The 14,071-nt window shown below is 33.9% G+C and overlaps 4 protein-coding genes and 1 long non-coding RNA gene across 5 annotated transcripts in view; 1 reads left to right on the top strand and 4 right to left on the bottom strand.

The window, feature by feature from the left end:
- Nucleotides 1-4: 4 nt before the first annotated feature.
- LOC100176199 (interleukin-17 receptor A) lies at nt 5-3,725 on the bottom strand. The gene has a single exon (XM_026838536.1). The coding sequence runs from the start codon at nt 3,692-3,694 to the stop codon at nt 1,304-1,306; it is 2,391 nt and encodes a 796-aa protein (XP_026694337.1). The 5' UTR covers nt 3,695-3,725; the 3' UTR covers nt 5-1,303.
- Nucleotides 3,726-4,802: 1,077 nt separating this feature from the next.
- On the bottom strand, nt 4,803-8,715 carry LOC113475081. The gene is made up of 4 exons (XR_003396821.1): nt 6,670-8,715; nt 6,557-6,605; nt 6,468-6,504; nt 4,803-6,130 (listed from the first exon to the last, which is right to left on the bottom strand). It is a non-coding gene; the product is annotated as an uncharacterized LOC113475081 (long non-coding RNA).
- On the top strand, nt 8,709-10,127 carry LOC100176246 (trafficking protein particle complex subunit 1). Its single transcript, XM_009863132.3, has 3 exons — nt 8,709-9,243; nt 9,433-9,571; nt 9,919-10,127. Exons 1-3 carry the CDS (start codon nt 9,074-9,076, stop codon nt 10,045-10,047), a joined length of 438 nt encoding a protein of 145 aa, XP_009861434.1. The 5' UTR covers nt 8,709-9,073; the 3' UTR covers nt 10,048-10,127.
- LOC100180879 (protein prune homolog 2-like) overlaps nt 10,119-14,071 on the bottom strand; it is an 11,092-nt gene continuing 7,139 nt past the window's right edge. The window contains exons 7-15 of the mRNA XM_026838593.1: nt 13,950-14,015; nt 13,744-13,843; nt 13,296-13,517; nt 13,013-13,105; nt 12,864-12,891; nt 11,656-12,668; nt 11,230-11,382; nt 11,022-11,161; nt 10,119-10,534 (exon numbers count right to left, since the gene is read on the bottom strand). Coding sequence (XP_026694394.1) covers nt 12,624-12,668; nt 12,864-12,891; nt 13,013-13,105; nt 13,296-13,517; nt 13,744-13,843; nt 13,950-14,015 — 554 coding nt within the window. The 3' untranslated portion in view covers nt 10,119-10,534; nt 11,022-11,161; nt 11,230-11,382; nt 11,656-12,623. The remainder of the gene's footprint in view (nt 10,535-11,021; nt 11,162-11,229; nt 11,383-11,655; nt 12,669-12,863; nt 12,892-13,012; nt 13,106-13,295; nt 13,518-13,743; nt 13,844-13,949; nt 14,016-14,071) is intronic.
- Nucleotides 10,354-11,736, bottom strand: LOC100178515 (probable signal peptidase complex subunit 2). Its single transcript, XM_002126173.5, has 4 exons — nt 11,656-11,736; nt 11,230-11,382; nt 11,022-11,161; nt 10,354-10,534 (listed from the first exon to the last, which is right to left on the bottom strand). Exons 1-4 carry the CDS (start codon nt 11,734-11,736, stop codon nt 10,354-10,356), a joined length of 555 nt encoding a protein of 184 aa, XP_002126209.3.

The following is a 14,071-nucleotide window of genomic DNA, read 5'->3' as shown; positions in this document are numbered from 1 at the left end:
AGTATCTGAAAAATCATTATATGAGTCAATGCATGGAACAAGAATGATGTGAATACAAAAACTTGTGAAAATTTAAATTACTCATTACTTTCTTATATGGCACTATATAAAATAAAGATTGCAACACAACAAAAACGATTGCAATATTAATAAAAATACTTAATTATGTATTTTGTTTTAAGAAAGAAGTACGCTATACTTTAATATGTAACAACTATTATTGCACAAGGCATGATGGAAGTTAAAAATTAATCTCTGTCACGGTACAACACTTGTGTATTATTTTCTGTAATAAAAGACCTATTGTGTTCAATTGTTTGAAATTTAAACAAACACATGGAACGTTATGGTATTTATACAACAGCAGATGTTGGCAACGCATAGAAACATATTAACAAAATGTACATACGTAAAAAGGAGGAAGTAAATATCATGTTATGTGTAAGAAATTGGCACAGACGGGGAACAAAGAAATTTTGTTGATGTGGCATTGGTGAACAATATAAAAGTGCTTGGGCTAAAATGAGGTCTCTTACCAGACTACCAATATGATTTGTGTATTTATAATCTCAGCTTACAAGTTACAATGACACATTTGGATGTACTAAAAGGATGTATATATAAATATAAATTAATACAAACTGTCTGTACACAAATTAGTGTTAATGGCAAAGGCAGTATGTTTTTTACAAGAAGAAATCGTATGTTGTAAAAGAAAATCTCATTTTTAAAACATTTATAATAACAAGAAAAATTGTCGGCCTATTGTTTTACAAAGTGAAACTAAAGCAATATGTTTATACACTGTAAGGTAGTAAACTGATGTTTATTATAAAAGCTAGAAAAATTTTAAAGCAGGGATTTCTATAAACAAAATAATTTAATTTACGCATGGTTGGCTTTTTGTTTTATTTGTAATAATATACTGTTATAATATAACACATTAGGTCTTTAAATCCTTTAATGCACGATGGCAATTTAAATATGGAGATTATGACAGACCACCCAGTAAAGAGTATTAAATATTAATTATCATCTTAGCCTTAGGAAGCTAAATTCTAAGAAGTCAGTATGATGATAGCTAGCCTTGACCAGATAGCAATTACTGCACAGTCTGTAATTGCACATTTGAGTGATTTAGTAAACATACAAAAAGATCTTAGTAAGATATTGTTCGCTACATTGTTATTTGTTCAAAATAGTAAATTACAGAATGAAAATGGCAAGCATAAAAAAGAATTTTGTACAGAATTTGATGTATTTTTCATTTCCTTACACATTATAAAGCATATATTCTTTTGTTTTATAACTTGTTTATGGAGGCCAAAGAAATCCAAGGATCGGTATGGGAATCTAGAGCTGCCAACTTTGGCACAAAATCTGGAGCAATGTTATCTTTTGGTGCAACACTGGAGTCGTCATCTGAAAAGTTGAAACTGGTAGGTGGTGAGTGACATTCATACTTCGGATCTCTTTCATTCATGCTAAACGAAAAGGCATAACCAGGAGTGTGGAATTGAGGACTTTGAGTTGAGTAGCCACTATCTACAGTTAAGGGTTCATGGTCTAGTTGAAATGAGCTAAAATTAGACTCATTCTGGCTCTCTGAATCATCGGTTGGGGTGCAGTCAGCAACATCGTTTTCACAAGGGACTCTGCTTGGTAACTGTTCAATTGGAACATACAACACCTTGCTTGGGTGAGTAATCTTTGGGGCTGGATACACAGGACTCAAGTCTAAAGTCATTGGCTTATTATCTATAAAATGGGTCTCCTTTATTCTTTGAGGAGGTTGAGCAACTGGTGGCTGAATGGGCATTGGAGGTATGATTTTCAGCTTATTTTCAATTATGCTCAGTGTCTGGGGTGCACTGTGTCCACCTAAAGCTTCTTCAACTCCATTGTTATCAGTAAACCAGTGAGGGTGGTGCTTTGTGTAAATACACATATCTGTAATAGATTTGAGCAACGCTGGTCCATATTTATTGAGCTCTGCTTCAAAATAAGAGTCGAAAGCCACTTTTTCTTCGCGAAGAATTTTGTCAGGAGAATACATTTCTGTATCCTTTAACTGAAAATATAGCTCCTCAAACTGTTTCATGAGGCGAAAATGACAACAAGTGAGATTACGAAACGCCTTTGGTATTTTACCCTCATCAAAATACTCAAAGTAAGTAAAATAGTATTTTCGGATGTTTTTGTCACAAAACAGATCTTTTTTAATTTTGCTTAAAACTGGACTAAAGAGATCAAACGAAACTGATCCAGATTGATTCTCACTCTGATTCCATCGGTTTACGGCACCCTCAGACCAAACAACAATAATTTTATCAGCTTTTGCCATTGAAGTTTCCATCCACAAGCAGTAGTCATTGTAAATAACATTTTGTTCAAAGAGTTCGCAAAGAACTTCAAAACCAAGGTCGTGACACAGAAAAGCTGAGAACTTTAGAATAACATCTCTGTGTTGTGGGTGGTCATCCACAAAGACAACAAACACCACTGGGCTTGATAAGGGCACAGGTTTAAATGGAACCTTTAACAAGGTCTCATTTTGTTGTTCGGAAATAGTGTTAAGTTGGCTTATACGTTGTTCTTTATTTTTAGGTTTTTGGGTACCGGAATTTTGGTTTGAAAAGCAGCAGCAGTATTTTTTAATTCCGCTACCAATGCTTTCTTTGTATATGAATGCTACAGTAATGCAACCAACCAGAAAAATGGAAACAATAATGCTAACGGATATTATGATTGGCATCATATCAAATGGTTTTGAAAATGCTGGAACCACTTGACAGTGATGAAAATTAAACGGTTCAGATTTAAGAGTTGGAACATCACCATTTATTAGCAAAGCAACCAGAGTGTAGTTAGCAGTTTCATTAAACTGCTCTTCTGAAATTTTCAGTTGATTTCTTTCTCTGACATTGCGTAAGGTTGAAATCACTTTCTGACATTTCTTAATTGGCCCACCATATAAACATATTTTCATCCATCCAATAGTAAAAATAGGTGGAATGGTGTAACTCAAAATAATAGACTTGTTCTTACAATCCACAGGTTGAACGGAAAACTTTGGCTTTGCACATTTTGGATGTGATTTCATTCGCGTATCATTGCACCTTGGAATCTGTACTTCCATTATCAACTGAATGAAATCACTGTTTAATTGAGATAATGGCAGACTTTTAATTTCAAACCGAAGTGTACTGCCTGGTACAATCTCGGTGTGGCAAACAGAGGAGAAGGGTGCACAGGGAAAAGTAAACGTTGCCCATTTAAATATTTCGTTCAAAGTATGATTAAAACAGAAGTAGTAAGAGCAATAGAAGATTTTGTTATGAAATATATCTACCAAGTAGCCCCTAAGAAAATTAATGGAAGCATCATGTTGTGGCCCCCATGATACATTTAGTGCGATTTTAGTTTCATTATTAACATCTTGATACAAATACCAACCCATCCCCGTTTTGCTTTTTGGTGCTGATGGGTTGTTAGGACTAGAGAGGTTTCCCATACATTCTTGTTCCTGGATTTTACACTGAATGGGTCGCTGATCGTTCCACGGAGTTGTCACATTTGTTGAGCAGGATGTTTCGTCGCATTGGTTGTCTGCCCTTAGTGCAGGTATACTTGCAGTGGCGGATATAAGAAGTCCACATTGATAAAAAACAAGAACATAAAATACCACACTCATGCCTACAGATGTGTCATATGTATACAACTAATAACCTGAATATGAAATTATTTTAACTGTTACTTTTTAAAACAATTCACTTCAAACACTGGGCTATTAATTTATATGAAAAGTTATAATTGGTTGGGCTGGAACAGAACATTTTTTATTCTATGTTGCTGTCAATTTCATAGTAAACAAAAAATATTTAACAAAATATATATATAACTGTATCTTTGATTCCATATCAGGGTTGTTAATTGTTAAAATTGCCATCAGAAAATAGGAATATAAATATAGATACTATTTTGGCAAAAAAATATGGCTCCGTCTTAAAAATTAAACACTGTAGTTTAAACAACTGAATAGGTAAACATTTTATAAAAGTAAACACTTTAATAATATAGTAGGGTTAGGGTACATGTCATTATGATATGAAGCATGTGCGTATATAGCTCACTTCAAAACTTGTAATTAAACTGCTGTTATATCGAAGTTTAAAACTTTGGTTGCACAACCAGAACCAGTATAACTTTCTATTTTTAATAAGACAGTTTTTATTGAACCTCCAATATTAATGTTTAAAACTTGAATTTATGTGCCCAAAACTACCTAAATTATATTCACTTTAGATTAATAAAAGCATCTACTTAATTACATTTAACCACATTTTTGTTCTTTGTGTGGAATTGTAATCATCTCAACAACGACTGTGAAACCGAAACCGCAGTAGATTTCTGCGACTAGGCAACTCCTGTTCATGTTTTACGTCATATTATATCGTTGCAGTTCTACTAAGAGAACTGCATAAATAATAACAAAAAATCTTAGCTTTTTCACATAAATATTTTGTTACAGTAACTTCCTTTTAAAACTTGTTTGTCTATAAGCTAATTTAGGGGAATTCCATGATATATATCACGTGACCGGTTTTACACTGTTTTTGAGCACGTAAGTGGTTATGTAAATCCTTTGAGCACGCAAGTCAACATTTTTGGTGGGTAATACTTTAGGAATGCATTATACCTACTGCTTCAGTCGACCGTGGTAGTACAATAATTCATTAAATTTAAACTATAACTTTATAGCAAATTTGTTTCGCCCAGAGCAACAAAATACACAAATCAACTGCGATTCATGTTTTTTGTTTTAATGCGTTCAAATTTAACGAGAATATCATTATAATAGCAGTGCAAATTAAAACAACGGTCGCTAATGCTCTTTAGGAAATAATTGCCTTCTGAAAAATTAAAATAGGATTAAAATACCTTCATAATTTATGTGGCTGGCGTTGGTATAAAGCCACTACGGCACGACAAGCCCCCAGCCAATGGTAGTGGGTTTCTACTTAGGTGAGAAACCCTTGCGGGATGTTACTGTCCACGCAGGTTAAAGTACCCCCCTAGACAAAAATGATACAACGAATGCACACGCACATGTGCACGAAAAAAAAAGACAAAACAATCATACAACGAGGTGCAATTACAAAAAGTGAAACATGCAATACATACAACAGCTCAATCATAACCAAAAATGGAACGGGTACCAAAAGTTAATTAACGCGGACATAATCATTGAAACATCTTCAAAGAAAACTTGGTTCAAATCCTGTAGGATAATCAGCTGCAGTGTACAAATTATTAAATGTCCGACAACAAAGAGTCGAAGCTAATAACATCTCCGCATGTCCCAATCAAAAGGTAATTCGCCATGTTGGTACCGCGATACTCTTGTCGTATCTTCACGCAATATAATATCGTTCGGACGTTAAGCACGGCTTCGACCGTTACGAAACCGCGTCAGGTTATTACGAACCGCACTAATTGTGGCCTAAAACTGGCGTAGCACCACTGGCGGCGACGTCTACGCAACAACCCAACAGTAACGTAACTCAGTCTATAACTATGACATAACCGCACCAAACGTTGGGCCTTAAAGTCCCATCGACGTATAGCGTAATTGTAACGTGGCCAGCGTCACAATTAAGCTTGTTCAAAAATAACAGTTTAACGGGTTCAATTATTCAATGAAAAATACAGACATCAAATCTAAAAGTTAAACTGCGTGTATATTATAATGCGCGTGGATATTACTCAAGTATTTGTGTACCAACACGCCGTTCTTATCAAGTGATTAGGACAATGCAGAATCGCTAAAAGATTCGACCTTTGCAGAAGAAACACACAATGACGTGTACAACAACAAAATCCGATCCAGCAAGATGTTTGCCATAGTTTCATTGCTTATATTTCAGTGACATGCAAAATGCACTAAAGTAGTGACTGACAAAAAGGCTGGGCATATTAGTCCCACCAAAAACAAAAAGACAAACACAAATCCGGCAACACTGTAAGAGTGCTCCAGCAATCACGCCCCAACAACACACAACTCCTAAGCCTAAACAAAACCTCGCAAATCGGCATATCCTTATTCGTCGTCTTCGCCTTTGCTGTTCTTCTGTAATACAAACATATATTAGGTTGTGGTAAAATGGTCCATATTTTCATTCTCTTTTATTGTCCTATTTGTTTGTAAACAAAGAATATGTACAGACATAAATAACCGAATATTCACAAGACTTTAAAAGAGCGTTGTTAATTGTTCAAAACATGATTGCGAATAAGGAATATTATGCAACATTATTCCAAACGGCGCATCTTATCGTCACCGGTTCATTTCGTATGGTGATGTACAATTTGTTTTAACTTTCTAATAAGCATTTGACCAATTTGAGAACTAACTTTGGCAAAATAACACCTTTAATAAAAAATAGGAAAACAAAATTATACATTACCTTACGCTTTTCTTCTGCAGTATATACGCTGGCTTATCTGCATCAAAGGATATTTAAAGTATAGCTTTATATTATGACGTCACAACTACCTTCATTCCCGATTCGCGTTCTGTCCTCTGTGACGTCACATACCAAGTTCTAAAACATCACAAAATACCGTTTCAAATATATAATTAGGATTGTGACAAAACAAACAACTTACGAAGTGGGTTCTTCTGTTGCGTCATCACCACTTCGTGACGTCACATCTATGTAATCTGAAAAAGACCCGGTGTACGTAATAATGCCAATTGTGATTTATACTTTACCAAATCTTTGATCTTCATGTTTCATTTTATGCTAACAGCACGAATATATATTTTAGAGTAAAATTAATATGAAAGCATATAAGTAATGTGTGTCTTGCGACAAAGCAAAGCGCGCATGGGGCCCCATGAAAAAATGCCGCGAAAAGCCAGAGCGAATAGAAGAAACCGCAATGTGACGTCGCAAACCTGTGCTCTCGGGCGTGAAGCTGACTATGACGTAATAATAGCGGGCGATGTCGTACAGACGTATTGTGTCGTAACGCGGCGATCGTGTAAATCGATGTAACGGCGCGAGTGACTTGTATTGTGACAAAATTAAGAAACGTAGCGAAATGCCTGAAATATGAAATGAGAATACCTTATCGCAAGCCACAATATTAAAATAAATTTAATAGGGTTTACACATAAATATATAATACTCATACTACATTGTAACTAAGTAACACTAAATAATAAACAAAAACATAGCTTATAATTAGGTAAAACTAAACAGTAGCAATAGTACTTAACTTCAACTCTTGTTAAAGAAACAAACATAATCCTGAAATAAGTTCATACAGTGTAGCTTTGTCGCTGCTTCCAAACTGCTGTGTTCAGTTGCAACGTGTTGTAAGGACGACGTTTTACATGTCCGGGGAATCAACGAAAAAGTGGGAGCGTCTGCTAATCAAATTATTAACGCGGCGGGGTTGAATTCACCACATTTTTCGGTTGCCCTGTGTGTGCTTTAGTGCTGTATAACTGAGCACGTAAGTGGTCATATAGGTCCTTAATCGTCGAATTAATTACAGAGTGATTAAAATATGTTTACTTTTACAAAAACGCAAAAAAAACATACTTTTTTAACAGGTTAACTATTGTAAGTTTACAGATCAACACACGGCGCAAAGTTGAGTTAATTGAATTTACTGATACACGATCATAGATGGCGACCGAAACTTAATCAACTGTGTTAGTAAAAAAGGTTAATTTAAGTTATGCTAATTGCAATACGTGCTTATTCATTAGAGCTTTTCTCTTTTGTTTTGTCGTTTAATTCTTAACTAATTTGTTAGTGATGCCAACAGTTTAACAGAAGTAAGAAAGTGCCTCTGGAATTGTTGTTGTTTTACCCTTAATACTGAAGAAGAGGAACAACGGTTTTCTTTATGACCAAAAGTGGTTTCGACAACTGCAGCAGTTTTGCAGTTTGATTGGCACTTTTAAGCCAGTCATAGAGACACCCAATCGTCCAGCTGCCGCCTTGTGAGTTGTGAGTTTGCGGTCTGTTACTGTGTGTCTGAAAGAGCAAAAGATAGCAAAATCAGTGACTATCGCAGTAGGTTTAAACAAACTTGCCCGGTTTTTGTTGCGTTTTTCTTTTGTGAAAAAAAATCCTAATATTTACGAATTTACCTTATCGTACAATCTTTGGGCAAAAAATTCTAGAGTAACTCATCTATTATGCGTGTACTTAATTGGCCTATCCCTATGCATATATCAATTTATATCACATGGGACTATACGAAGAAGTAGGTACACCTTTTCCGCTAGGTGTCGGTAATTATTTAAATTAAAAAATCTATAGAAACGCTCAAAACAACGCTACAAAGTGTTAATAAGTGTAAAACAAATTAATTAAATAATAATAATACCTTTCTAAATACATAAAACACTAGTAAGAACATCTTTTCCATATCGGTGAGGCTGTGGTGTAACGGTTTGCACGTGGTCATTTACTCTCTTTGTTTCATTTTTACCGGGTTCGAGTCCCGCACAGTATAATACTTTTTTTTTTTTTTTTTAAGTTTTTTTTTGTTTGATTAGCACGAGTTAGGGGTTAGGGTTTAGCCTTCTAGGGGTTAGGGGTCACCTCCTAGCGGAAAAAGTGTGTCAACTTTATTGTATAGCCCCATGTATTTATATCTACAAGTAACTTAATTCTGTTTTATCTAGTTATATAAAGGTAATTCGAATATTTCATTATCACGGTAAGGCAAACGTATACAATTACATGAGTTGTATGATTTAATCATGCTGATAAAAGTGAAAACACTAACCGGAAAGGAAATTGAAATCGACATCGAAGCAAACGATAAAGTTGAAAGAATTAAGGAAAGAGTGGAAGAAAAGGAAGGCATCCCTCCACCACAACAACGACTTATTTTCAGTGGGAAACAAATGAACGACGATAAAACTGCTTCTGATTACAAAATTGTTGGAGGATCTGTGCTTCATTTGGTTCTTGCTCTTCGTGGGGGGCAATTTTAATAACTTGACTACTGCTTTAACTGTTTGAGGACATTTTAGATTGTAATCATGACAGTCTTTCTGCTGCATATTTACAATCATAACGGCATTTCGCTGTACGAAAAGGAATGGTGCAGAAGAAAAAAATCTAATTTACCGAAGGAACAAGAAAATAAATTGATGTTTGGAATGCTGCATTCAATAAAATCATTTGTAGCTAAAATGTCTCCTAAAGACAGGTATAGTAGTACCTTTTTTAAATTTAAATGTTATTTATAAAAACTGTGTAGTATAATATGCTGGTGAAGACTGTAACATCATCATAGAGAAAAACTAGGATATCGATGTGTTAGTTGTTAGCTGATCATGCATAAGGATTCTCCACTAACTATGGTTTCTAATTAACTAACTTTATGTTATTACAACAGCAAAGAAGGATTTATGTGCTATTCAACAAGTCGATACAAGTTGCATTTTTATGAGGCACCAACTGGATTAAAATTCGTCATGATGACTGATGTGAATGTTGGAAATATTCGGGAAACATTGAAGAGAATATACAGCTCTGTATGTACCTTCATTTTTTCTTAACCTAACACTCTTAGTTTCCTTTAACTGATCCTCTGGCAATCAGCTAATAGTTTTTGTTTCCCACACCATAAGAAATTAATTAATATTTTAAATTTCTGATAAATAATACCCACAGCTGAATATAAAACAGTCTGGCGTCTGGTGCCATGTCACAATTGTTATTGCCCCTTGCCTAAGATAGCGGTTACATGTGCTACCATTGTTGGCGTATGTTTTCTTGGGCAGGACACCCAACAACAATTGCTCCAACTCAGTGGTCACTAATAGGTCGTACAAAATGTCAATCAAAAGTATTAAACTCCACCCCAAAAAATTGTGTGCAGGTCTATGTGGAATATGTTGTGAAGAATGCAATCTGTGGCTTGAATGAACCAATTGAAAGCAATCTATTTGAAAGCAAACTTGATGCCTTTGTTCAAGGCCTGTCATTCTTTGAAGAAATTAAGGAATAAAGAAGATTTTCCTTGCAAGTTCAACTATAATTTGCTTGACATGTATATTCTGTTAATAAATACAATACAAACAAATAGCAGTTTCTGTATTCCTTACAAAACAAACACCGAAAATTTTTTTTTTGGTTCTATATTCCTAGAAACACACATTCAGAACTTTTCACTAAAATGAAAAACTGCAAAGTTCTGTTGCCATTGCACTGTTTTGCCACGATGATAAAATAGCCGCAGCATTGATTTAAAAGGTTTTACAACAAACAGCATTTATGGTAATTTTTTAGCATAACATGCAATATCCCAGCAGTCTTATTTCTTCTTTTTACTGCCATCGATTGAATCATGGAGACCTAGGATCATTGGAGCATATTTGTCATAAAGAAGCACACCATTCTCATCAAAAACCTCTCCAACACATTTGGTAATTGATGCACTTTTTGTTTCATTATTATTTGTAACAGTAATGGTGATAGTGTAGTTCTTGTCATACCTGTACCAACAAATTAAAGCAGTTAGAACTAGTCAGTAGTCATGCGGTTTTTAAATCTCATTAATTTGAGAAAAAATGTTATCACTTCACCATCATAGCCATCCCACACTTTAGACACCTTGAGTAAGTCTTAGTCCAACTGTCATCGATAGGTTTAAACAAACTTGTTAGAAAAATATACAAATTTACCCATATTTAGCAAATTTACCCATAAAAATATACAAATTTACCCATACTAATTTTGAAGATCTAAGATGCCAGTGTACTACTAACTCAGTAGCCAACAATGCATTGTCTAAAATTCACCATTCAGAAAATGAAACCATTCATAGAAAAAGATTGTACTTAGATACCTGGTAACTCGCAACTATTATTGGTGCTTGGTAGCTTTTGGCTAGTGCTATTTGTTATGAGGTCTATGGTTTGGGCCAATGTAAATTTCACACTACTTGTTTGTCATTAATTATCACCAAAATATAAAACGTACTTCAGCATAGAAGATGCAACTGTCCACACAATATCTGGTTCCGTTCCCACTGGGTCTTTCTGGTGAGCGACAAGGAAAATATTCTTTTCTTTAAAGTTGGCATGAAGAGTTAACACTCCCATCAGCAAGAAGTACGACGCCTAGAAGTAAAATTTAGTAAAAACATTTAAAAAGAGTTTTAGAGTTATGCAATTTATAAAACACACACCACACAAATTATTAGCACAGTCTTTGAGGCAGGGAACGGATGCAGATAATCCCACAGCAAGGCGAATAAAGCAAAGAGAATAGCAATAGTACATATCATCAATCTTGAGTCAACCAGGTGAAAGTTCTCTTCATATCCTTTACCTAATACTGCCTGGCGAGAAACAAACATTTTGTTATAATTGTTAAAGGTAAACATAAAACATAATCGATTCTTATGTAAGACGTAACATTATTATAGCATAAATTTAAAGAGAAAATATACAATATGTAATGTATGTACAAACAGTATGTCAGTATCCCACATGTAATGATAAGCAATTCCATTTTAAACATTTAAACGTCATACCAAATAATTACTACTTTATAACAGAAAATGCAGATTATTGATTAAATGTGTGTAGACATATATGTATAAATATTTTACTTTTTTCGCTGCATCATCCATTGCAATACGAACGGCATTCTGATCCCATTTTTCGATTTTGACGGGCTTGTCTTCTTCCATTGCGCTATTTGTGTTATAGAAACCAAACCAAGCTACAGTGTTCACACGCGAAATCGTTATCCCAATACCGCCATATGCATCTTTCATGCAGTAGAATAAAGCCTATAAGCGAAAGGATGCAATCGTAGAAACTGGACAAATTTAACATGTTTGTAGTAAACTAAACACTGCAAAAGTTTTGTAATTTTGTTTAAAATTATTCTTAGATAAACTTGTTTTTTTTACGTCATATTTGACTGAATATAAGTGCTCGCTTATAACGTTTGGAAAGTTCCTATCGTTGACACATATCCGTTTTACTATTTCAGTAGATCCGCAAATGTGACGTGTCGCAAATAGGCTGGCGTTGTTTTTTCTGATATCTCAAAACAAAATAACCTGGTGCAAATAAATATAATGACATTTGCCTTTAGTCCAACCTAAAATATTAATAAAAAAACATCCAATTTTTCACAAAACACAACAGATTATGTCATGTATTCAATTTAAATCAAAATATTGCACATTAGAAACTGTAGGTATAAAATAAATTGATGTATTTGAAATACAGCAGATAAATCATTGGAACACAGTGATCTCCAAAATTGCAAGATGAGTGTATAAACAATTGATTCATAATCATTTATCATGAACGGTCAATATGAGCGAACACTAATCAAAATGTAAGGCTTGGGTTTAAATATTTTGACTATTATAAAGTTGTTTTAATATAGATTGCAACTACACCAATGTAAATCATAAAGGGTGAGCTTTAAACAGGTTAATATTACAAAAAAAAACTAATAACAATGTGTTAAGAATATAATAATAATTCCTATATTGATTAAGGCAGCTTATGAAAAAATAAAATTGGAACAGCAGTGTATGTCTCACAGCTGGTGCCTTCATCAGTTCCACCACCATTGTCTCCACCCTGGGCTTATCTTTTTTCTCTGTTTAGCACATGTTAAATATTATACACAGAAATCCACATTTCAATAAAATCAAGCTGAATTAATTGTTGTTTGTTGAAGATGCAAACTGTTCAAGTAATCTTACAAAATTTGATATACATGCATTTTAAACCTTTAATTTAAAAACAAAACGGCTCAAACCAATGATAAATCAAGTTAAAAATCAACTCTTACCTTGGGTCTTATGGATTCAAAAGGATTCCTTCATGAGTAAAACAAGCCACGAATTAATATAATATAATGTACCAATGCAAACCAATTTATACAATTAATTTTAGTTATTTTGATCGCCGAGATTTAGATATGAACACATTATCACTTACCGCGAGTTTGGAATGTAAAGAAAATCAATTGGAATGTACTTTTTAAGCTCGTCCATGCCTTTGATGTGTCTTAACTTTTTGAAAGCTTTACGGCTAAAAGCATTTTGGTAACATTTTAAAGTATTACAATAAAAAAACATTGTCACACCTGAGAGCCAGGCAGTTACATGAATTTTTTCTTTTTTGAATATCCCATTTTATGCATGCCAAAATTACATGCTATTATATCTGCTATTATAGATCCCCACTTTAGATTATAAATGAAAATTGTTTTATATCTTACCTTATAAACATTCTAGTGAAGTTTATTAGCGTTTTGAAATAAAACGAGGGTTGCACAACATAAAAACCCTTGATATTTTTTCTCAGTCTGTGAGAAAGTTGTTGATGAGATTTTCGAAGCCATGCTGTGCTAGGATAAAAGGATTTTGCAACTGAGTTGTTGAAGAACACAACAACATACTCATTTCCCTGTACCAACATCTCAACAGTGGATAGGAAGTAGCTGCAACAATAAAAGAGCACAACACATAAAAACTTAAATAAGTGAAAATAAAAACAAGACAAAAATGATTTTTATTGATAATACATTAACATAACCTATTACCTATAAAACCAGACTGCTAAACATACAAATCAGATTCATTTCTACTGGTATATTTTTTTATTATACACATCATTGATTAGGCATGACATTAATAAAAAACAGAAAGATACCATTAAAAACTTACAGAAATAAGTTGTCAATAACCCAAGCATAGTTGGCAACTGTGTTTTCTGGAAGATATGTCCCTATGATTTCCACTATCGTGCTTTTATCCTTATAGAAACCTATTAAAATTAGGCTTATAACATAAGTGGTATATATTAATTGCTTGTATGTTAAATAGTAAAATTATATATGCATAATCAGGATGGTAAAGCATTAGTAACTTACCTCCATGGGAAATTGCTCGTTTGTAAGGTTGTATTGAAGAACCATCAATCTTAAGTTCTTTTTCACCTAAAATTCCACAACAAGGTTGAATGAATGAGTGTACTTACTTATCCTCGCATGGC

Source organism: Ciona intestinalis, unplaced genomic scaffold, assembly GCF_000224145.3.
Source record: "Ciona intestinalis unplaced genomic scaffold, KH HT000098.2, whole genome shotgun sequence".
NCBI lineage: Eukaryota > Metazoa > Chordata > Ascidiacea > Phlebobranchia > Cionidae > Ciona > Ciona intestinalis.
Note: the sequence above shows the minus strand (reverse complement) of the source record. Positions and strands in the feature narration are given on the sequence as shown.

Excerpts from the sequence above, each read along its gene's own strand:
- LOC100176199 (XM_026838536.1), bottom strand. The coding sequence starts at position 3,694 with ATGAGTGTGGTATTTTATGTTCTTGTTTTTTATCAATGTGGACTTCTT.
- LOC100176246 (XM_009863132.3), top strand. The coding sequence starts at position 9,074 with ATGACAGTCTTTCTGCTGCATATTTACAATCATAACGGCATTTCGCTG. Across the intron at positions 9,244-9,432 it reads AAAATGTCTCCTAAAGACAG|CAAAGAAGGATTTATGTGCT; the intron begins GTATAGTAGTAC and ends TTATTACAACAG. Across the intron at positions 9,572-9,918 it reads TGAAGAGAATATACAGCTCT|GTCTATGTGGAATATGTTGT; the intron begins GTATGTACCTTC and ends AATTGTGTGCAG.
- LOC100178515 (XM_002126173.5), bottom strand. The coding sequence starts at position 11,736 with ATGGAAGAAGACAAGCCCGTCAAAATCGAAAAATGGGATCAGAATGCC. Across the intron at positions 11,383-11,655 it reads TGGATGATGCAGCGAAAAAA|GCAGTATTAGGTAAAGGATA; the intron begins GTAAAATATTTA and ends GTTTCTCGCCAG. Across the intron at positions 11,162-11,229 it reads CTGTGCTAATAATTTGTGTG|GCGTCGTACTTCTTGCTGAT; the intron begins GTGTGTGTTTTA and ends TTTTACTTCTAG.